Source organism: Nipponia nippon, unplaced genomic scaffold (genome assembly GCF_047370975.1).
Source record: "Nipponia nippon isolate SJK-2023a ecotype South Korea unplaced genomic scaffold, ASM4737097v1 scaffold_9, whole genome shotgun sequence".
NCBI lineage: Eukaryota > Metazoa > Chordata > Aves > Pelecaniformes > Threskiornithidae > Nipponia > Nipponia nippon.
This window is the reverse complement of record NW_028262413.1, coordinates 2141449-2164152: the sequence shown is the minus strand read 5'-3', so window position 1 is coordinate 2164152 and position 22704 is coordinate 2141449. Positions and strand designations below refer to the sequence as shown.

Here is a 22704-nt window from a genome sequence, read left to right as displayed (position 1 = left end):
TTTTAAGTCCTGCGGATGTCCTAGATGACAGAAACCATATCAGTTACGGGTAGATCCATACTCGCCCCTGCACCAGCACCAGAATTTCTTCCCATCTTTTCCAGGCTGGTCCACAGCAACAGCCATGAAATTGAGGTTTTCAAATCCCCTGCGCAGAAACCTGGCACTAAATGACTTCTGTGGAATTAAGCTTATTGTATCCCGAGAACAGGTATTAAAGATAAAAACAATATTCAAATCTCATCCAAGGTCCAAATAACAGAAAACTGCACTTCTTAGCATGCAAGTCAGAGCCAGAACATTTGCTTGAAACAGCTAAATTTTTTTGCTGAATCTAGATGGCACATGGACACAGTATTGTTACCGAAATCGGCAGCAATTAACCGTTGGGTTACAGCCACACACTGAAACCTGACGATTGCTTATAGGACCCTCTACTCAGTCCAGACAGCTAACTAGATTATGATTTGATCTAAAATTTGAATGCCATTAGTTTTCCACATTCAAACGCCTCTGAACAGTTCATTATAATCCTGCCATTACCAATGGAACTCCAATCTTAGATGCTCTTATGAAACGTACTCCTCGGGGCTGTATTCAGCAAGCGGGAGCTGAAATTTATTATCCCTCCAAGTAAAGCGGAGGGCTGCCCAGGTGCACTTCGCCATTTCAATGACTGCTGCAAGAAGCATCCTTTTATTTCCCTCCTTGCGTATCTGCAGCAGAGGAAGGAGGAAAATACGATCATTTTGGCATAAGGTGTATTTAGAACAAGCTCAAGATAATGCTCTTCCTCCAGTGGCTGAAAACTACTTTTCCATGTTGTTTTTTTTTAGAAAAAGCACGGCTGAGGTGTGTGTTAGGGAATAATAGAAAGGCTCGCATCTATGGAAAAATAGTTTTCATTGCTTTGATGAAAGACCAGGCCAGACATATAGAAATTTTGGGTGCTCCATCATCAAAAGAGACGGGAATCCATGCAGATTTATAGTATGCATAGGCATGCTGAATCTACACAGAGGACGTGCAGCACCGTAGAAGAAAAGAAGTTTATACAATGCATTATTTTATAAAAGGTTTCTATAAAGAAGCACTTATTGCAAAGGCTCCACTTCCCTCAGCTTCTATTTGTGGCATTCATAATGGAAAACACCTCTTTAAAAAGTCACTATTCTTTTCTTTCTCTGATTCTTTGCTGCCACAATGGTTCTCCGTGAGCCTTCACAATCAGCCGTCAACAACTCCCGTCAGAGCTTTCTCAGCGCGCCTCAAGTCCCGCTGCATCCATTCCCACCGCTGCTTCGTCGCCAGTGCTGTCCCCGGGACCTGGACGGCTGTCACCTCCCACCTGATGTGCTCCTGCGGTTCAATTCACCGCCGTCCATCGCATCGCCCCCTCCCCAAACCGCAGTCTCGTCTGAGACGCCCACCCCTCCACCACAGCCTGCCAGCGCTTCCCAGCACCAAGGGCCCTCTCAGCTGGTTTCGCCTCTCACCCCCAGCTCCACCCTCAAGCTTATGCCGCACATCTGCGGCTCACTTGGGGAATAAACTCACCTGTTTTCCACTTTCCTGCTACCAGTACTCGGACCTGGTTTAAATCCCTGGTTCCCTTGGCCAGACATTCACCCCATCTAGCATCTCTCCCCTTTCCTTTAGGATCTCACTGCACTTCTCATCCCAAACGTTAGGAGAGCTCATTGAGCTCGTAACACCGTCTGCCCGATGCTAGGAGGTGATCTGCAGCAGCCCCCTGGCCCAGCCCCGCAAGCGTTACCTTACTCTCCACCACAGAGATGAGAATCTGCTCCATGATGCTGCTGGTTGCTGGAATGGAGGTCTGGATGTGGCCGATGACCACGCCGATGGCCACACGGGACAGCTCGTAGCTGAGGTGGGTGTTCCTGCGCACCAGCTCGATCAGTTCGGCGCCTATCGTCTTGGGCACGGATGCCACCAGACCACTGGGTTCTGGTGGCACCAGCTCCACCACGGCCGCCTTCTTATCCTCCAGGCAGAGGGAGTTGAAGGCATCCAGGCTTGCAGGGGGGGCCGGGGCAGCTTTCTTCACCTGAGAAGTCTTCTCCCCGTCCACAGTGTGGGACCTCTGGGTTCCTCCTTCAGCCGGCGGTGCTGGGGCAGCCCTCTTGGTCTGGGGAGATTTGCTGGCCCCATCCTTTGAGGAAGTCCCGTAGCGGGAGTGGGCCACAGAGCCGGCATCCAAATTACGTGTTATCGTGGTGTGGACGCTCCGGCTCGGGACAGGGGGTGGGGTGTTGGCAGGACTGGAGGTGGCCGTCGGGAGAGCAGCCTCTGACGCAGAAGAAGCGGTGTACAAGGTATCCAGGGATGTCGTGCTTATAGAGGAGGCGCTAGAAGCTGACCCAGGGATAATTTCAATAGCGTCTGAAAGGGAACAATTAAAAATGCCTTAGCAACAGCATCAAAGAAAAAAAGAAAAAAGCCCCGAATTGCTACAGTGCAGTCCATTAAAAGGCTCATTGTGCATGCGACCAGAGCTGTTTAACTCCTCTTCCTGCCTCACTTATCTCAAAGCAAAATTGTACCAGTTCTCTCTGGAGCATTCCCGCACAATCACCTCTTTAGAAAGGGGAAAACTACTCTATTGAGATGAATACCCTTCAAAGGGCTTAGTGTTTTACGCAGGGGAAGGGAGGGACAGGACTAAGGGACAGAAAAGTCTTTTCCCCCTGGCTTAGTGAGGGCCTTTTTCTGTGTTCAGGATCTAAGCCCTCACTTTTGAATGATGCTGCCTGAGAATTGCAAGACAGTGAAGGCTTCACACGCTAGCCCATGCCTCCCTCTTGCACGAACCTCACCGACTGTACACCACGGTTAGCACCGACGGTGAAGGAAACATTTGGCTGACAACACCTCTAGTCTCTCCCTTTCAGCACTCTCCAACATTTGATCACGAGCCCCGCAGCCCTGCTAGCATCCACTGCTTTCACAAGCCTCCACGTTATCTGCTCTACTGTGTTTCTCCCCCCGCCTCTAGTTTTGACTAGCAGCGGTAGCTGCCCAACCTTTCAAGGAAAAAAAATCCACTACAAGCAAAGTGATGTTAAGATTTTTCTCTCCTTTACCTTGATCTAATATATATTTTTGGTAAACCTTATCCATTCATTTCTAGGGGGCAGAAATGTATCCAAGTCCTTCCCTGACTATGAAAACAGTTACGTAGGCAAACCCTGGGCTACCTTCATCCAGAGCCTCGGGAGAGCAGCTGACGCGGGTGCTGGAAGAGGAGCGCACGCCACGGGGAGCCCAGCTCCCAGGGAAGGCAGCTTCCCCCACACCCAAAGAAGGACCAGCGGGACGGACATGTGAGGCTCTCCCGCCCCGTGGGCCCTGGGAGCCCTACGCTACTCCGTTCCCACTCCATCCCACGGCAAGCACAAGCTAGGCAGAAAAACAGGGCCCTTCCCTCCCACAGGGGTTCAGCATCCCTCTTTTTTCCTCCTCCTCCTCACAAAATCATAGCTCCCACCGTGCTTCGTTAAATCAAGCTACGGAGTTGAAGGAACCTGACCTTTGCGAATTCCCACTACTGCAGTGAAAAATGGCTCAATACCATTAAGTACCATTAAGTGAGCTGGTGCCAGCCCCAAGTTTCAATTAACTACCTGCAAGTCAACATCTCTGCCCTGCTCCTCACAAGGGGACACGAGTGGGCTTGAGAGGGGCTGTGTGTCACTAATGGGTGACTGTCACAGCACAGGAGAGTGCCTGGGCAAGCTGAGAGCGACTCAGCAGGATGACCACTGCCTCTGCCAGCCCAACCGCACTGAAGATGGAGAAGCTCCTTCCTTGGCTCCATGGTCCTGCTCTGAAGTGCTCACGACCAGCAGCTCCCCTGCCTGTGGGCAGTGTACAAACGGCCGTCCCCTGGTATTATTTCTGCTCCTTACAGACACCAGCCACTGATTTTATGGAAATCTCATCCAAGCGCTGTACAAAGAAAGCACCAGACAGACTGGGAGCCAAAAGCAGACTTGGGCCTGTCCTAAAAGCACTACCAGTGAGCTCCCCCTGGTGAACTACCGCACTCTGCACTGCCCGGGAAATCTCCCTCTGCCTTGCTGGGAGGTGGCCGTGGCGTCTGGGGGAGTAAAACACCCACAAGGACCTTACATCACCAAGGTTGTGCGCTGGCCAGATTAGCCACATGAGCAGGCAGAGAGTTTGCTCCCAGGAGACCACCACAGGCGCCGGAGGACCAGGAGGATGCTGTACCTGGCATCCATCCGCAGGCACGAGGCTGCCCCAACCCTCCTGGATCAGAGAGGACATGAAGGAGCACTGGCCCCTAGCTCATGATCATTAGCATTAAAACCTATAGGAACTTAGAAGCAATATATAAATATAAAAGGAGATAAAACCTATAGGAATTTGGGATATATATAAGGATGCCCTTCTAAGCACAAAGCAAAAGCGTCCAGGCACCATGACTTATATCACCCAGTGTCCATTTCATGCCCGAGATCCAGACAGCAGTTTGTCCTTACTTTTAACAGGAGCCGCAATCTGCGTGTTCTTGCGTTTCTCTGGAGGTGGGGGGGTGATAGGAGCAGCACGCCGGGGCTGTGGTGGGATCTATAAGGAAAGATTTCAGAGCAATCAAAGGAGGTTGACAATAAAGACATTCTCTGCTATGAAACCTTCTTTCTCGCATGCATGTGTAGATTTGTCCTTACATCTCTCTCATCATTCGGGGAAGTTTTCTCAGGAGGACAGATATTAATAGGCAGCTTCCTAGAAGAACAAAGCAGGACTCAAGCCTGCTTCATCCCCTCCCTGTGACAGGCAAAGCAGCCCTTGTTTAATTGCTGTGTTCAGCAGCACACAGCACACACGTCGTGTAGACCTGTCAAGCATTTACTCCTCCTTTATTCCAAATGCGATCCCACACACTCACCGTGACTCCACATTACTCTCAATAGCTCCACAGAGGATGCAAACAGAGCGCGTATTTAGACAGTCTTCTGGAGAGATCCATTACATCAGCTACAAATACCCTCGCAGAAAGACAAAGCCAAGGACTGGAGACATGTAAATGCCTTTTCCATGCTTTCAGAGCTATTTCTGCTCATGCAGGGAGGGAGAAAATAGGGCTAGACCCTCTGTGCAGTCCTACGCTACCTATAGCAAGACCCGCTGGGAAAAGCTTTTGCCAGGGAGCTGCATTAACTCTCAACATCTGGGATCTCTCTTGTAAGTCTCCTCCACCAGCAACGCCGAGCCAGCGGTGGATGAGCTACGGACCCAGATTCCTGCGCTCATCTTCTCCTCTCAGCTCCAGACACCACGATCACCGGCACCGCTTTCACGCAGAACTACGCCGGTGCGGTGTGACCTCAGGGTTAACCTCTGATCAGTAAGATGCCGCTGAACACAGCGGCCGAGCTAGGTGGGAGCACATAGCATCAATACTCTAATCCTTACATCCCGGTGGCTCAGGGCCAGGAGACTCCTAGGGGTCTCTTAGGACTTCGCACTTCTGTTTTTAGGGGATATTGCAATCGCTGCCTGCAGCAAAACCGCCCAGGGCAGCACGGGAAGGGAAAGGAGGTGATGGCCTGAATGTCTCAGGTAGCCCAGGCTGAAGCCAGCTGGAATCGACCCACCACAGTGACATCCAGACCATCACACGGTGCCAATTGCCCAGGTTTCTTTAGCCCTGGAAGAGAAGTTTTTCTGTGACCTGTCCGTGCTGAACAGAGCACTGCCAGTCCCCGCAGCAAAAATCCGAGACAGGGCCCTGAAAGATCTCTATTTTAAATAGCTCAGAACAAGGAGAATGAAAAATGTACTTTTTTCCCCTGGATCCAGGCAGGGCAGAAAGTTACTCTGAAATGGGAGCAAAGATATTCCTGGAAATAAGACACCTTCAGGAGCCACCTCAAACGTTCAAAACTCGGCGTCACAAGCTGACAATAGGGCGCTCACAGCCCATGGCTGGAGCCCACCAGATGAGTGAAGACACAGCAGTTTGCACGGCTCACAAAGACTTTTGAGAAGGGATCTCAGTCCCTTTCTCCCACCCAGCGCCTAATACATCCAGCCTTTTACTATCTCACACAACAAGTTGCTGCTTTACAAGCGCCTTTAGCGGGTGGATCAGTACAACATACTGCTGCAGACTCCCAGCCTGAACTCTTCTGCTCTTGTCAATCCATCCCACATTGTTCTCTGGGTAAAACGCTATATGATACTTGCATACAGCTTCAAAAATGATCCATGTCGGTCCAAAAAGAGACTGCACAGCTGAGAGAGGCCAAACAGATCAGGAGGGGTCTCTGCATGGCGTGGCTGGAAGGCTGGTCCCAAATCCGGAAAGCTCAGCTGTGCTAAAAGCAGAGCCCTCTCTGCGGAGCGATGGAGCTAACGGCACGAGTCGGAGCTGCTTGGCACGGCACGGCCACCATTACCGAAGCAGCGGGATTTAGCAGACAGGCAGGCTCAGATTCTTAGGGCAGCAGCATGACATTATTTGGAGACAGCTAGGGCTGGGTCATTCTGGAGTACTTCCATGGCTTCATTAGCCCTTCCAAATTTACCACGCAAATTTAACACAGCTATTACAGACTAGTGCTTAAGTTAATAGATGTCCAGCTAACATTAGCTCAGAGCCCTGCCAGCCTCATCTAGACGTGAAGCATCAGCTGAATTTCCCCGTGCTGGTGCCTGCCTGAGCTGCGAGCTGCCGCACCGTCAGGAGTAGCGAGGGGTAACCGATGGGCATCCCCTCCCTCCGCCCCATGTCCCAGCCGCTGCGTGGGGCCAAGGGGAGGACGTACAACATCGAAACCCCCAAGGGAAGGGGAGGAAAGGGGAGAAAACATCCTCTGTCCGGCTGCCGTGGGGAAGGTGACCGTGCAGGAGTCCCTGCAGCTCAGATCCCTCTGGTCCAGAGGGGAGAAGAGGAGGGACCTTACCAAGGGTCCAGAGACAAGCACCTTCACACGTGTTGAAAGCCTCCCTTTCCCCAGGCCTCTACAAGGGGGCTGTGAACTTCCCCAAATCCATGGGTTTTACACATGTGCTTCCTCTCCTTTTCCATTTTGCAGGGACTGCTAGCAGAGGCTCTGCTCCCTGCGCTGCCTGAGACAGGAGCTGACTCAACTGCAACACTCCCATCCCCCTCCCAGCTGGGCAGGCAGAGACCACCGCCACTCCTTCAACTCCTGGGAATAACGCTGTTATAGTAGGAACTTTTAAACAAACAAACAAAATAAACCAAAACAAAAAACCAAACCAACATTCCTGCACCCACCACCTCCTCTAGGCAAACTCTGCCAAGCCGGACACACCGGTCTGCAGCAAAGGCTTCTGGAGACGAGCATCACAAACCCGCTGAGCATGCGCAAAGACAGCAGACTATGACTGAAATACGCTGGGATCCCAACCTCCTCCCTTGGCAGCTGGTATGCAACTGCCCCAGCCTCCCACCTTATGCTAGCTACGGAGGAGCGGACGGGAGGCTTGGTGCCATCACCAAGCACTGCAGCCCGCTCAGCCCTGGGAGCAAAGCCACCAACGGGCAATCTGCACCTCAAATTTCGCTTAAGTTTTCAGATGCAAACATCGAACGCACCCGAAAATCCCAAGCAGTGAAAAGCACATCCCAAGACCTCTGCTCTCCGGAGTTAGTGAGAAAGTTTAGATTTCGGTAGGTCTCCTCTTAGGCAGCTGCATAACCTGTGGAAGAAAGCAACGCTGCTTCCTCCGTTTCGTGTTTCAGAGCACACAGGAAATCCCTCAGCTGAGCTGTTAAAACCTGAAGGAGCCCTTTCAGCACCGGGCAAAGCTGGAAGCCCTCCGACTGCATCCTCAGTGCCACCCAGGCAGAAACAGTTCTTTGTGAACCAAGGAATCCGTCTTGCTCCTTTCTGGCAAGCGACCAAGCCACAGACCAGTTAAAGACGGGGAACTGGCATGGAGAAGGGGCCGTAAGGTGCTCCATTCACTTAGCCCATAATGCACAGGCTGGAGAATGGAGCTGGTTTAGCTGCCCAGAAAAGAAAATGAATACCAAGGAGAAAAATGGGGTTTGTAGGGATTGCCGTGTTCTGCATGAGCCAGAGCTACCTTTCATCTCTGCAGACTCGCAGTTCTTCAAGTGTAAAACAAGCCCCATCTGCTAGGAGTGACAGTGTATCAGTACCTTATAAACACTGCTTCCAAACACTTATCCCAGATAGATGAAGAAAAACTACAGTGCTCATCTTCATCTGCAGGAGAAAAAAATCTCCACGCTGCTTGGTGCCCGTAGCCCTAACACCCGGCTACACCTACACAGCGTCATCGGCCACATCATTCATCCCCAACAACGGCTGCATCCGTCCTGGGCTGCTGCTCTGAAGCCTCGCTGGCGCCGCACAGTAACCTTGGAACTGTGTGCCGTCAAGATGAAAAAAAAAAAAATCCGCTCTAAATCATATTTCCTGCAATTTACCTTTAATTCATCATGACAAGAAACATTCGGACAAACCAGGATCTTTGGTTTTTTTAAGTTTTGAGTAGTAAAAATAGGCAGCCACAGCAGATAAAATTCTTAAGGAGCAAAGATCTCATTGTGCAGATTTAACAAGGGGCAAACAAAGCAGTGGTGAGTACTCGGAGGGAGTTCTGCTGCTCACCTCAAAACCGCTCTTCAAAGTATTCTCTGGGGAGCTTGCAACTCTTCTAGAAAGTTGTCAAGAGACAGTCACGCAATATAGAGCAGATCTCGCATGTCACCATAAAACCATGGACCCTCAAGGATCCCAAAAAGCATCGCACGTGTAAACGGCAGAGGGACTGTTCCAGACTTCTCACATAGAGACAGCATCCATTGACACTGCAGTAATCCCGGGTAAGCAGCACAAACGCTTGATTTGTGACTTCAGCTGCAAAGGCATTTAATTAAACAGGACAAGCGATGTCATACCACCAAAGGAGGAAGCTAGAAAGCATCCAGCCACTGTTACCTGGTAGAGACCTTCATCCTCCTCCTCAAACTCGGTGTTTGGAAGACTGTGATGCCGCTCGTATCCTGTCCGGCACACCCCGTTGGGCTGCCGGGCCACGTCCAGGTGGTGATCGCTGGAGGACTGCGTCATAACCATCCCCTGCGGGGTGGGAGAGTGGCCTTTGCGGGACACGGTCTCCTTCCGGTGATGGATGAGTTTTCTGAAACGGAATGACGACATCAGGAACAACAAAGCTAAAGGAAGGGAGCGACCGTGCTGCAGCATTTAAATGGTATTTTTAAATGATTTATTGCATTTGGGCTATATATACCAGACTGGGTTACGTTACTCCAAACACCAACTCCAGTTTCATTAACAACTAAGGAAGCACTTCTGGGGGAGGAAGGAAGAGGCTTTGCAAGAGCCCATGATTTATTCATCAGTTCACTGGAGAAAAATGCCTCTTCCTCGGGGGAGAGTCACATATTGCACTGCAAGCTTCAGAAATTGCCTGCACTTTAGAATCGCTGTTCAACTGAGATTAAACCGGCGTGCCTCAGCGCAGAGCGTGAGGTGTCAAACAAAAATTCTCCTCACAGGCAATTATTTGAGAACATATTAAGGACCTTGTGCCACATGCCAACAACCTCTACAGTTCCTGGCTGGTAGAGAGGAGAAAATGCATCCAGAAAGGTTTTGGATTTCTCCACCAAGCCTACAGTGCGGCTGAGAGTTTTCTCTTCTTTACACGCACAGGGATGGAGAGGGAGACCAAAGCACCGCTTTGCTGGACACAGTTGACAGGAGGAGCAGCATCGGCTACCAGCTCAAACGTTGGGAAGCTCTCCGAGTGCATCAGCACTTTGCAGCACAGGGCCTCAAATCAACGACGTCCAACTTGACCCCCAAGAACAGAAGAGACACAAGTATCACACCCCGACCACCCTCCATCCGCCATCTCTCCCAGATGCCCGTCGTACTTACTGGAGGACATCTCTCTGCTCCAGGTTGTACTTTCCCCCATTCTTCATTGCCGCGTTGTGCACAGCCTCGATGGCACGGTCAATAGACTGGAGAACCACATCTTGCTCCAACACCTGAGAAACACAACGTCCTGCATGTTATTGCACTGCTTCAGCTGAGGTTCTTTTGCACCGGAGCTTACGGCAGGAGAGACCGCAGTACGTGAGACCCACAGAGCAGGCACCGCACGAGCCAAACAGCCAACAAACAGCTCCCAGAGCCAGAACCCCATCTCAGCACCGTCTCACTTTTCCCTCCTTCCTCCAAAGCAAACATATTTGAAGCCATGCTTCAAACCGAGTCTACCCATTCAAGGTTTATGGTTGGAAAAGAAAGTCACTGTTACAAGCACTGAAGTCCAGCGATCACTACAAGACGACGAGGGGCAGAGGTTCAGAACCGTGCAGCAGCCCTGAATATTCAGCCTGCTGCAGGGAGCTTCCAGGACCCCACTGCAAAGCCCAGCTTATCCCAAGCTCGCTTCTTTCTGCTCTCGCTGCCTTGCTATGGAGCAAATACGCAGCTGTGAATGTCACAGACCTAGTCAAAACCTGGTGGCCTTCAGAGTCCATCGGCTCTGGGTTTGCATTTTTGCTCGCTTTTTTCTTGATGGTTTTTATGCTTGTTTTGCAACTTGAAGTGCCTTTTCCAAATCTCCACCCAAACTGTCATAGCAACATTTATTTCTCCTGCCAGCCAGTTTAGCACTCGTTACTGCAGCTGAAATAAACACCAGCCTTGAAGCAAGAAATACCGAAGACGTCATTCCCTGGGTTTACACGGGAGGCTGGGAGAGCTGTGGCGAAGGGGCACGGGAAGGTAAAGCAGGTTTCCACGCTTGGGACGCTCTTCAAGGCTTCGTTTATCAACGGTTGACGTGCCTTCAGAAGAAAAGACCTTTACAGGATGAAGGCTGAAGGCAAAGGACGTGCTACCGAGTCTTTGCAGACTCCAGCAGATCCAGCAGACCCACAGGCCTCCCGTAAGCTGCCGCTGGTGCCTGACCATCCGCTCGGTGCCACCACCGCCAGCCTCAGCCCCGGCGCACAGGGGAGGAGGGGAGGGCTCGGGCGCCGGCGCTCGCCACAGCTGTTTCAACGCTAAAATCCCCTTCATCCTCGCGTGCTTTGCCCCCCTCCCTGCATCAGAGCAGCCATGTATCCAGGCAAGGAGTGGCTGGAATCTCATCAAAGATGCACCTTAATTGGCCTTAGGGGGCTGCGGAGCAGCAGAAGGCAAGCCCTCCCCGCTGGTGCTGGAAGTGCCTGCCTCCATAAGACTGGCATGCAGCAGTTTTCTGATAACATGCTATGTATTATTTATATCCTGATTAATTACTAAACCAAACGTGAACTAACAGCAACTGTAGACTGTGGGGAAAAAATAAAACCAAACCCAACCTCCAAACAAGGTGAGATGAGAGGCCCCCTCTGCAATACTCACCTTTGAAAAAAGAAAAATTTAGGATGGGGTTTTTGTTGGTTTGTTTTCCCACGAAAGAGAGATAGGGAGGAAAGCAACTGGGGAAAACTTTAAAAATAAACCCAGGTATGTTAAAATACATCTACCGAATTCATTAAAGTATCAGATCAAGGACAAAACCAACGCTCAGAACCCAACTTTGGGATGAAGCCTCCAAGCAGCCCCACTTGGCCAGGGAGCATTTCACCACCTCTAACGACAGATCAAAGTAAGGAAACGGAGCAAAGCTCATTTGAACACCTTTAAAGGAGCACTGGAAAGAAAGGCAAGTTGCTTCAGAGAACACATCTCATTTTCCGAGAAAATAACAGAAATGCGCGGCAAGCTGCACACTTGCTCTGCGGAAGGGGAGCAGCGCAGAAGCCTCCAGCGCTGCTGACCCCAAGGAGCGCCCGTGCCGCTCCGAGCACCGGAGACCCCTGCCCTCCGCACAGCCTGCCCGCCCTCGTGCCGCTCCCACCCCAAAATTCAACACGGCTCCTGCTCCAGCCTCCAAACACCCGTCCTAGTGCACTCCCCGATCCCCCGCTTGTAGTCCCTCCACATCCACCACCGTCCCCTCCAAAGCCAGCCCCTCCACAAGACGCACCCCATCGCGCTGCCTTCTCTCACCCCCCCAGCCTGCCAGGTTTTCACCCCTACGGGTTTCCACCTTTCTCAGTCTGATCTTCCCAGGGAAGATAGCAGTGCAGAGCGCTGAGTCTGACTGAACAGCTCAGCATCCCTGCCCTCTCCCAGAGAGCCTGTCGACGACGTCCACAGTCCACAGGAATCCACAGGCCGGCGCTGCCACTCGCTGCGGGATGCCATTTGTTACGGAGAGGGCGCGTCTTTTCTGATAAAACACAGCGTTTTCACACTAATGCAGCAGCGCTGTGACAACCGGCTTTTAGCTGCTGTGCTCCTTCCTTTGTTTCTGCTCCCCAGCCCTCTATTAACAGGGCCCTGTCAAATGGCTGGAATAAAAAAGGGGCATTAACTTGCCACTTGCACTTTATGACATTGTTGATGCTGCTCGTAAATCATGTCCTTCCCCCTTGCACAGCTGAGCTGGTCGGGGGGCAGGGTCTTCAGCATAGGGGCCACCTCGCATTCGAGGTTTGTAGGACACCCAGGGCTGGGGATCCCCTGCACTAGAGCCATAAACTTTATAAAAAATAGCAATCAGTATCCTGGATAAATCACGTGATTAGAAGGAATCCGCACGCTCCTCGGGTTAACCAAAATGGCATTGCTTTGTTTGAAGAGGATGGACAAAAAAAGCACGTTGCAGTTAAAAGGACCATGGGCTGCGCGGGGGCAAAAGTCAGGTTCGCCAATGTCTCACCTACAATCTCCTTCTCCCTGGGACTCAAGGAACGACCCGCTCACAGCAATTCAGGATAACGTACGTGCCTCGCCACTCTCCCCACGCAGTTTAGGGAGACCAGTCACCCCATGGCACCGGCGGGGGATTCCTGCCTGCACCCGGCACCCGCTCCTGAGGATGCCGGCAGCCGGGACGCAGGCAGGCAGAGATCCCGCGCGGTACGGGCAGGCAGCGCGCACCCACGCCTTCTCACACGCTCGCAGGCAATCCTGGCCACGCACGGCTCTACGGCCTGCAAAAGAGAGAGGTGACAAACCGGCACCAAGGTAACGGAGCAGAGCCTTTGAGCTCAGGCAGGAGAGACTGGCGCTCAGAAGTCTGCGCTCGCCCCCGCAGGGCCCCGCGCTACGATCCAGCCCCTGCCCCCTCCCACGCTCCGGGATCCAGAGATGAAACCCGGCTCATCGCCGGCTAAGCTAAGGCTCACACGGAAGCAGGGGAGTGCATGAAAAGGGCATCGCTGTACAGCATGCTGTCAGAAGAGATGTACCAAGTAAAGCCCAGGAATTCAGCTGGATTTACTGGAGCTGTGCTGGTAACCGCAGGGGTGGGGGCTGGCAGAGCCCCGAGCAGCCACCGCAGCACGCTAGCTGTTAGCTGTATCCATCACCAGTTACCAGCTCGCTGGTGGCACGGCCACGCCAGCGGCTCCCGAAATGCGGAGAAGGCGGCAGGGATAAGGCAATGATGGTGCTGGCCGTGCGTGCCCGCCCTTACGGGGCGAGGGCAGGGGTCCCCACGGCGTGGGGTGGCACGGCTACCGGGCTGCGGCCAAGGGGCATCAACAGGTCACCACCTTCTGCCCAACGTACTGTGAAACCAGAGGGGTATTTTGGCGAGGTACTGATCCACATCCACATGGCGTCTCACCCCAGAAAGGAGCGGCCGCCGCCACCCCCTCCATCCGATATTTCTGGTTTAATCAAATAAAACGCTGCAGCAGAGGAACGCTGGGCTCCATAAACAGCCTGTCAGGACCAGCCTGGCTACACCAAGAGGCAGGGGAAGAGCAGAGCAGTGACCCCCGACGATCGCGGGCGAGACTGGCTGATGGGCCGCCATCCCGGAGAAGCGGGGGCACCGCCAGCACCCTGCGGGAGCAAGTTACAGCTCAATTAGAGCCATGAATATCAGCGGGGAAACAGAATTTCTTCCTTCGTAGCCCAGTGTAGGAGACTCAGAGAAGCATCAATAAATCATTACTTCCCCTCTCCTTGCTAATAACACGAGCAAACAAAGGGGCTCCCCAGAGCCTGCTGCCAATTTCCCCCTGCCCCCGTCCGCAGCAGGGACAGAGCCAGACCTCAGCGCTGCCCCGGGGTGCTCTGCACGGCCCCCCCGCCAAGGCAGGCGGGGAAGGATGCCTTTCCCAGGGCCAAAGCCAGATTTTAAGCAGCATCCTTCCAGGATGTCTCGCGGGTACCTAAGCGCAGCCAACACGGAGCACGGCCGTGCGCAGGCAGGGATGCATTCGCCCCCGCAGCTCACATTGCTCCCACCTTCACCGCCCCGAGGGCAGTCTCCCCAAAGAGAGCACACGTGCACGGGACGTGTCGCACACCCCTGCCTCCCCACCTACGGCCTGACCAGAGGCCCGAGTGCCTCGGAAAACACTGTCGGTGTGCCGGCTGCGCAGGCAGCACGACCCCCTCTCCTGCTCTCCCCGGGGCTATCGAAAATGTCACCCCCTCCCTCCTCATTTTGAGTCCTTCCACACGTACCACCGGCGTTGTTGAAACGCACTCACACAGAAGAACTTGCTCAACAGTCTAGAATAATCATACCTTTCAGAAAAGCATTTTCTAGACAAACAGGCTGACAGCTGCATCAGCACAGACAGGCTGAGCCACCCTGCGTCGTGTGCGAGACTCCCACATTTATGAAAGCGGCCCATTAACGTATGGCAGGCTTTTCTTTGCCTCCGCAGGGGGCTGATCCAAGAAAACACGGCCTTTATTTCCTCCTGCCTCCCCAGTTTTTCGCGATCAAAGGCGTTTGCTCTTCTGCATGTGCAGGAATCGGTGCCCTCATTCCAGCGGCCACTTTTGCAGCCACAGGGGTGCCCAGGCTGCTGATTTTCACCCTCATGGCATTGCTCTGGCTCTCACGACACAACAAAAGACAGACAAAGTTTTGTCTCCAGTGACAGCTCAGCTTTCACGCAGCTGCACTGACACGGACCACTGCTGAAATTAGGATATTTATCCCTCTGGCGCACACAGGCACAGGCTGGTTCTTTGTTAACCCAAATCGAAGGCGAACGCCACCTCTTAGGTCACATGCCGTTCGTCCCCAGTCACCGCCAGACTGCCCGCACGCTGTATTCCTTCCAGATTTAAATGATCGCTGCAGCAATTTACAAAAATCAACTAGCCTTTGTCCGCAGCGGAGCGATGTACCAGATGTGGGTTCCCCCTTCTGAACGCCACCGCTCACACAAACGGGCTGAGTTTTGGGTTTTGCATTGCTGTGAGAAATTCAGCTCCTTTCTCTTCCCCTTTTTGCAGCCTCAATCAGAAATTTTTAGCCCCCAGGCTGTTGGCTAAGAGATATGCATTAACTTATTCTTGTCGGCTTGAAGATATTGTGCCTTGCGGCACTTAAAAACGCAAGTGAAACAATGGGCAACTGCCCTGGTTACTGAGCAAATAAGACGAGAAAAGCTCCCAACAAACCTGCAGCATCTCTGACTCGCTAGCGAGCAAACAAAGACATGGCTGAGCTCTTCGGACAAAGAGGCAGCCCAGAAAGAGATCTGGAATTCCTGCTGATATGCTATATGCGTTTCTAACAGCTCGGTGTTTTACCGCTGCGTGCTGGCAGCGGCCGCTCGAGCGGACAGCCTGCGCAAATGAGAAACGGAGAGAAAGAAGAGCCGGGGAAAGGGCTTAAGTTGTGCAAATCGTGCTAAAGCAAAAGCCAGAGCTGCTGGCAAAAGAGATCTCCTAACTCGGGACAGTACAGGCGTGAGTGGCATTTGGAAGAAACGAAACCCTGAAGGCAGCAGAGGGATGCACAGCAACCAAACTTCAACCGACTTCTCTCCCGGGAGCAGGCAGCTGCAGAGCCGGAGAAAAGCGGGCAGAGAGGAACCACAAAACACGTGCAAACCCACCGCTGCACACGGGCACTTCCCACGGTGGAAACGCTCCCTCCTGGGCCTCCCCAGCCACGCTCAGACCCTGCTTACCGGCCACGACGATCGGAATCAGCCACCGATTCCTTCCCCTCGCAATCCTGCGCCCTCCAGTAACCAGAACGCGTCTCTTAAGCCAAAACACCCAAAGAGGATAAAAGCAGAGACAGAAGTTTTTAAAATAAAGCAGTCAACACATACTTAGATACCTTGCTGGTCTCTGCTGCCTTAATTCTTACTGCCCTTAATGCTTCAGGGGACTTCTCCGGCCCAGGCTGTCCCGGGTGAACAGCCGCCAGGCAGCAGAGCTGCCCCTCACCTTCGGTTTACCTGTTCAGCATCCTTCTGGCACCCCGTTCTCAAGCCAAGTCGATATCAGACGTGATCAACACCACATCTGTGCAGGGGATACTTATATTTCTACCTATATATATGTATATATAAATTATACACCCACACATATATATTAGAGTTACGATCTACACTGAAAAAGAAAACTGCAGATAGCCTCCACCTTGATGAAAGCTCAGGATTACGAACCAGCATACCCAAGGTGGAAGGAAAGACGCTGCAGTGAAATACTAGCAGTTCTTCTAGGACTTTTGACATATTAGCATTAAAAGTTGCTAAAAAAGCCCAACAGAAGGGGTTGTGCCAGTCTTTGCACAGTCTTCAGCTTGGTAGCCGAAAAAACCGCTACAGGTGCCCTTTGCTCACCGAGGCTCGGTACAGCTCCTGGATCACTGGCATGCGATTCGCACAGGTGCATAAGAAAGCCCCTATATGAAGCATGATCAAAAATGCAACTAATTTCTACCTTCCCAGAGGCCTGGGCAGAATACAAGGTGCTAGCCTCAGCCCACCTTTGTTTTGATTGAATTGGCAAAACCGTGGATGTGGGCTGAAGACCCGGCCGCAGAAACACTCCTTGCCGTTAATCAGGTTTGCTGAGCGTGGCCAGGAGAAGGGGCAAGGACAGAGCCCAGAGGAAAACGAGCCAGGGAAACCGTGCAAGTTCTGGCTCCTCTTCTGGCATTCAAGGAGGAAGGTTCAGCTTTCCCCCCAAAATCTATTTCTATAACAGAGATTGTAGGAAAATGCTGGAAAGGAGACAGTCATACGAGAGGCAGGACCAAGAAATTCAAATTTCTGCCACATTCAGGAGAACTCTCTCCCTTCCCATTCACTTCCACCCTGGAGTACATTTCCAGCACGTGAGGATCGAGTAAGTAAAGGCTCCAGGGGTCAAGCAGGAAAAACTGCAAAGAAGTTGGCAATTCAACCGATGCGCAAAGACAGATGCAAGAGAAGAGCACGTACACGCGTGCTAACGGAAAGGGACTTTCCTCCTGCATGCCACAGACTGGCACCGATTTAACAGCACACAGTTACGTGTTTGAGAAAGAGGTAATAACTCCTGATTCATCTTGCAAGGGAATTTATGATTTATCAGCTTTTCTTCCGAAATCCTCCCTCTCCTGTGACCAACCTTCTGGCAAGGGACAGAAGGCGGCAAACTGCAGCTATGAGGCTCGTTGGGCATAATTACCGTGTTGCCCAAACCCAAAACGATGGGCAAATTGTAAAGCGTCTCTTATTGACTTAACAGGAAAGGGGAGAACGGAAAAGAAAATCAACCTGCCGTCTCGGCCCCGGTGAGCGTGGGAAAGCAGACCTGGCACAGCAGGCACAGGCGTACAACCCAGGAACGCCGGCCAGGGATGAAGGGGAAGGGGCAAGGAGGGTGGACGGGTCACCGTCTGAGGGAGCGCAGAACCTGTGGGCTTGGGCATGAGGGATTCCAGTCTGCCACGCAGCGAGCGAGTGCAGCTTTCTGGTATCTGCTCTATGAACAGCCATAGGTAAGCCACTAATGAGGGAAAAGAGCTTCCATCCTCACGAGGCAAACACAGCAAAGTCATCAGCTGGTTTTATTCCTGGACAGATGTAAACTGCACAAAATTGTAAACCAGACACAAATCCCCAGGATCTTTTTAGCAGCACCGGGACCAGAGCCACCAGGCCCGGCACAGCCGGTGCTCCTTCCCGCAAAGCTGTCACGGCGAAGATGAAAACCTGCCTTGCGTTACCACGAGCAGACCTGCGAGAGGCCTTGGGAAGTTCTCCCCACACAAAGATGATTCCAGTCGGAAGGACCGAAGGCAGCTTGCTTGCTGCAGGATCAGTTAACAGTCTGGATAGAAATAATTTTCCCGTGTCCTGGACTCTGCATGCGGAGTAAACACTGCCTCTTCTGCCACAGAGGGATGCAGCTCCCCCTGCAACCCCTAAATAAAAAGAAAGCCAGCAGGGCAGGATCAGAAACCACATTAAGTCATACAGAAAACCCAGTGCTTTCCTCTGTAATAAGCGTTTCTCTTCAAGTGATGTGATCAGATCATATCTGTGGCCTACTCTGAAATAAAATAACCCCCAAACCACCATATGGAAAAACAGGAGTATTTGTTACCAGGAGTAGAATTGCTCCAAGCAGCCGCGGAGTAACAGCAACCAGAAAGGCTGGGCTTGCGTTGTTCCTCTGCTCAAAGAGAGCAGCTCCACGTTCCCACGGAGCAAAGCTTCTTCCAAGGTGGAAGTATCACTTACAAACCGCCCTTTTACCATCACCCCTTCACACAGCTCCCGAGCACATCAGGTAGACCAAGATCCTTGAGGACTTCTCCCGCTAATGGTGTTTCAGGCCAGGGACCCAAGAGAGCAAGCACACTTACAAAGTTTCTCCAAAGCAGGCACCAAAAAAACCAACCTCATTTCTATATAATGTTCCCATAATACGGATCTCACTGGCAATTTCTCTTCTGTCCACAGCGCGCCCGGGGTCACAGGCACAGGTATTTGAAATATCAGCACTAGGAAACCCCAGGATACCCAACCACCTCCTCCCCAACACTTTCAGGCTGCACAGACCGGCTCCCACCAGCGTGGAGGAAACACAGCTCCCCGGAGCTGGGCAGGCACTTCCCAACACGGGAATCCCAGACAAGCCTTCCACCCAAGTAGAACGGCACGTCCAGTCCCTCCGGCTGCCAGCAGCCTTCATGACTTCAACCCGGGTACAAAATACTCATGAAGGGATTTAAACAAAAAGTGCGACAGCCAGGCTCCCAGTGAAAGATAACCCTCAAATGCTCATTTGCTTTCAGGTGGGCCATGGTAAAGCTAAGGCACGAAGGAACACCTCCTTCTGAAAGAAAACAAGCATCTCCTCCGCTCCCCTACCAGGGATTTTGGTAGCTATATATTTCGACACGTGCAGAGTAGCGCTGTCGAACCGGGGATGGTATTCATTGTGTGCCAGATAATTATAGCAAAGCCATCTAAAGACTGCTGAGGGTGCAGGTGCAGGACAGCGAGGGAGTGGGTATCCGAGGGGCTGAAATACTGCACGCGGGCTGCGCTGTCAAGAGGCAGATCATGCTAATTGGCCATGGAGAAAACACCCGAGTGCGCCGACGTGCTTGTTAGCCGAGAGCTGCTTCTGCAAGCACATTTATTCCTGGTAAAGAGGATGTTTCTGCTGAAGCAGTCAGCACCCAGACACTCACCAAATCCAGGGAGTCAACGCAATCAAGCTTTATTGGGACAATGATAAAGCTAATGCTAACTCATGCACCAAAATAAACGAAGATACCATGGAGATCTATAGCAGCGTCTTACAAGGGCTACATGCACGATCATAAAGACGGAGCACAAGCCAAAAAAGACCCCAGAACATGAGGAACTACAGACCCTGCAGCCTCCCGAGATGCTGTCTGACTGGCAGACAGCGGGAGCGGCCAGCACACGATTTTTCTGTGCTGCAAAACTCAGACAGACTGACAGTTTCCATTGACCTACAAAAAGTACCTTGAGAATTGCAAGTTTAGCTATGTTTATCAGAGGAATGAGGCTAACTTGCTGTTATCTCCAGATTCAGTTCAAGAACAAATTCTGGGGTTTGTTTAGTGGGCTTTTTTACCTTAAAAAAAGATTAAAGGGTCCAACTAGATTTGCTGACATTTCACCTATCCGGCAGTAAGAGGTGAGCCACGGAAGAAAAGCAATTCCTTAGTGTCCCACACTATCTGCAGGGAAAAAATAGCTTACTGCTCTAGCTGCAACTTATAATCCCCTCTCCTTTCGCAGCTTAGAGCGGCACAGGCTCCCCAGAAAACACGAAGAAATGGGAACAGGAGGGGACATTGTGCTACAGGCAGCAGAACAGCCGTAATCCTGTTTTCCTCACTTCCCGAAGCAGTGAACAAAAAAAAAAAACAAAAAACCCTGCATTTGTTGGACCGTTCACTTCTCAGGCGCAAAACTTTCACCCAGCTCGCGTGCCTCATTACAGTATCGATTTCTTGCATCCACCTCTTCGCATGCCATGGTCACCTGTGTCAGCATCCACCTCGTGCAGCGGCGTCAGCGAGAGCGAATTGCTGTATTTCAGGAAATCCTCCCAGCCCATCTCCAGCGGGACAAATCCTATAGGAAAGGAGACGGCCGGGAGCCAGCTCACCTCCACCCAACCCAGCTGGTGGCCCCACCATGGAGGAGGTCCGGAGCAGGACCCCTCTGCTGCACAAGGCCACCACGGGGCAGAGATGGTGGTGGAAGCTGCCTGGCAGCAAGCAAGGGGCTAGGGCAACTCTCCAGCTGTGTGGTTCGCACCACCCACGCGCTTGCTGTCTCTCCCCCCTTGCCTTTTTTCCCCCACCTCTAAACTCCTCCAGGTCGAGGCTGATCACTCTTCGCCGCCCATAACTCCCCATGGCCCAGCTACAAGAGGTTTGGGTGCTCCTCTGCATCTCAAGAGTCACACAAGACCAAACATTGCCAACAGCCGTTTTGCTGGGAGAACTCTTTCACTCAGCCATTAATAGTCCATTAATAGTGTTTAAAAGCTTTTAAGGTGACCAGAGCTCGATATCATTTTGAGATCTTAAGCTTCTGAATGAGAGCTCAAGAATACAGCCAGTTCACGTGTGTTCACGCATGTGAAAGTCTCAGATGGCGGCCCATATCGCTGGGCAATGCTTCTGAGAGAGCCCGAGACCACAGACAAGATGATGCTTCCCAAAACTGGATGCTGGAGAGGTTTCTTTCCATCCCTGACGTAAAGAATTATACTGTACAGCCCCCTTGACAATAACTGCACAATTATTCCAATGCTGCTGCTATCTCTTGTCATCAAGCTAATGGAAGACAGACACACGAAAACAATTAAAAAAGCAAATTAAAGAGGATGCATTTTTCAGTTTAAGTCAATAAAGGTGATTCTGGGGCAGACAAAAACTGCATTACTTAGAATCCAGCACTTCAAGGGACGTTGGTTTTTTGATGTCAAATGGAAAACGTCTCCAGCTACAAACACTTTGATTCGGCCAGGCTCAGGGAAATCCCTAAGCTTCTGCATTAAGTAGGTAATGAATTTTTATGATCATCATTCTTTCTTGAGGTACAGGGTTTTCATGCAATTATTCTTTTTACATGCTGAAAAAGGTGGGCTTCCCTGATACTTGAGCTTCTCCCCACACATTCCTCAGGGACGGCCAAACCTGGGCACAGAGGGAAAGGGACCGCGGACCTGCCTTCTGGTATGCCACATGGGTGCAATTGATGACCTGGGCATAGCACATTCGACGGTCAAACCATGGTAGCCCCTCCATCCCCCTGTAAACACACACCCTTTCCTCAGGAGGAGAGGGAAACGGTATCTTCAAGCAGCCTGGAAAACTACGGAATTCACCGAGTTTACCCAAAAAGGAACTGTCACCACATTAGACTGAGAGGCCACGGAGGTCTGCATTTGTCTGCTCGGTGGGGAGCTTCAACTTGATCTCTTTAGGCAGCCATCTGGTTTTTACAGGAGCTGCCACAGCTCTCTGCACAACCACCGCAGCACACAGACACCATGCTAGGCTCAACTGACAGCCCTCCACCCTGAAAACCTGTCCACCACCATCTCCACCTTCCACGTGCGAGCGGGTGAAAGTCACCGCGTGGTTCACCAGGGTTTTTCTTCCCACCTCCAGAGAAGGAGGACGCAACTCGGAGGCTGAGCCGTCGCTGGCAGGACAGGCGGAGGAGCTCAAGGGCAGCGGAGCTGGAGCAGGCAGCAGGAACAGCGGGAGGTAACCCCACCGCATGAGCGGCTGTGGATGTGTCACCCCACGCACAGATCCCGTGGACGACAATCTGAGACCTTTTCACCAAGACATCATCCCAGCTTCTAGGTGATCCCCTCCTCCTCGTGGGCGAGTGTCTGTTTTTGCAGGTCTTGCCTCATTTTCTCCCTCATCCCTTTATTTTTATTCAATATAATAGAAGGTTTGGAGCTGGGGCCTGCCCTCGGGTTTCCGTACTACAAGGCACCGTACCCACTTGTACTAGAAAAAAAACAAGGAATAATTAATAGCTATTACTTAGAAGAGACCTAATCTGAACCTTGAACCAATGATTTAGCAAGAAGCGATCCACAGCCTAGAATTATCTAGTGTGCGTGGTCCAACAGCTTGATTTTTTTTTTTTTTTTTTAAATTGAACCTCTCGAGTAGCTGAACAAACTACAACATCAGCCTATGCTGGCATTTCCAGATCACAGGCATGAAAATCGCCGTCTGCCAGACCGCCTTCACGCACACCAGCCCAGCCTGAGGAGGAAAGGGGGACGAAGCTGTGTAGATGGGACCCCGTCAGCAGGACGGCACGGACAGACA

At 51.8% G+C, this 22704-nt stretch overlaps 1 protein-coding gene across 2 annotated transcripts in view; it reads right to left on the bottom strand.

The window, feature by feature from the left end:
* NCKIPSD (NCK interacting protein with SH3 domain) overlaps nt 1-22704 on the bottom strand; it is a 53110-nt gene that overhangs the window by 20681 nt on the left and 9725 nt on the right. For both annotated transcript variants that reach the window (XM_087743454.1, XM_087743455.1), the window contains exons 2-5: nt 9960-10072; nt 8994-9195; nt 4530-4617; nt 1778-2406 (exon numbers count right to left, since the gene is read on the bottom strand). In XM_087743454.1, coding sequence (XP_087599580.1) covers nt 1778-2406; nt 4530-4617; nt 8994-9195; nt 9960-10072 — 1032 coding nt within the window. The remainder of the gene's footprint in view (nt 1-1777; nt 2407-4529; nt 4618-8993; nt 9196-9959; nt 10073-22704) is intronic.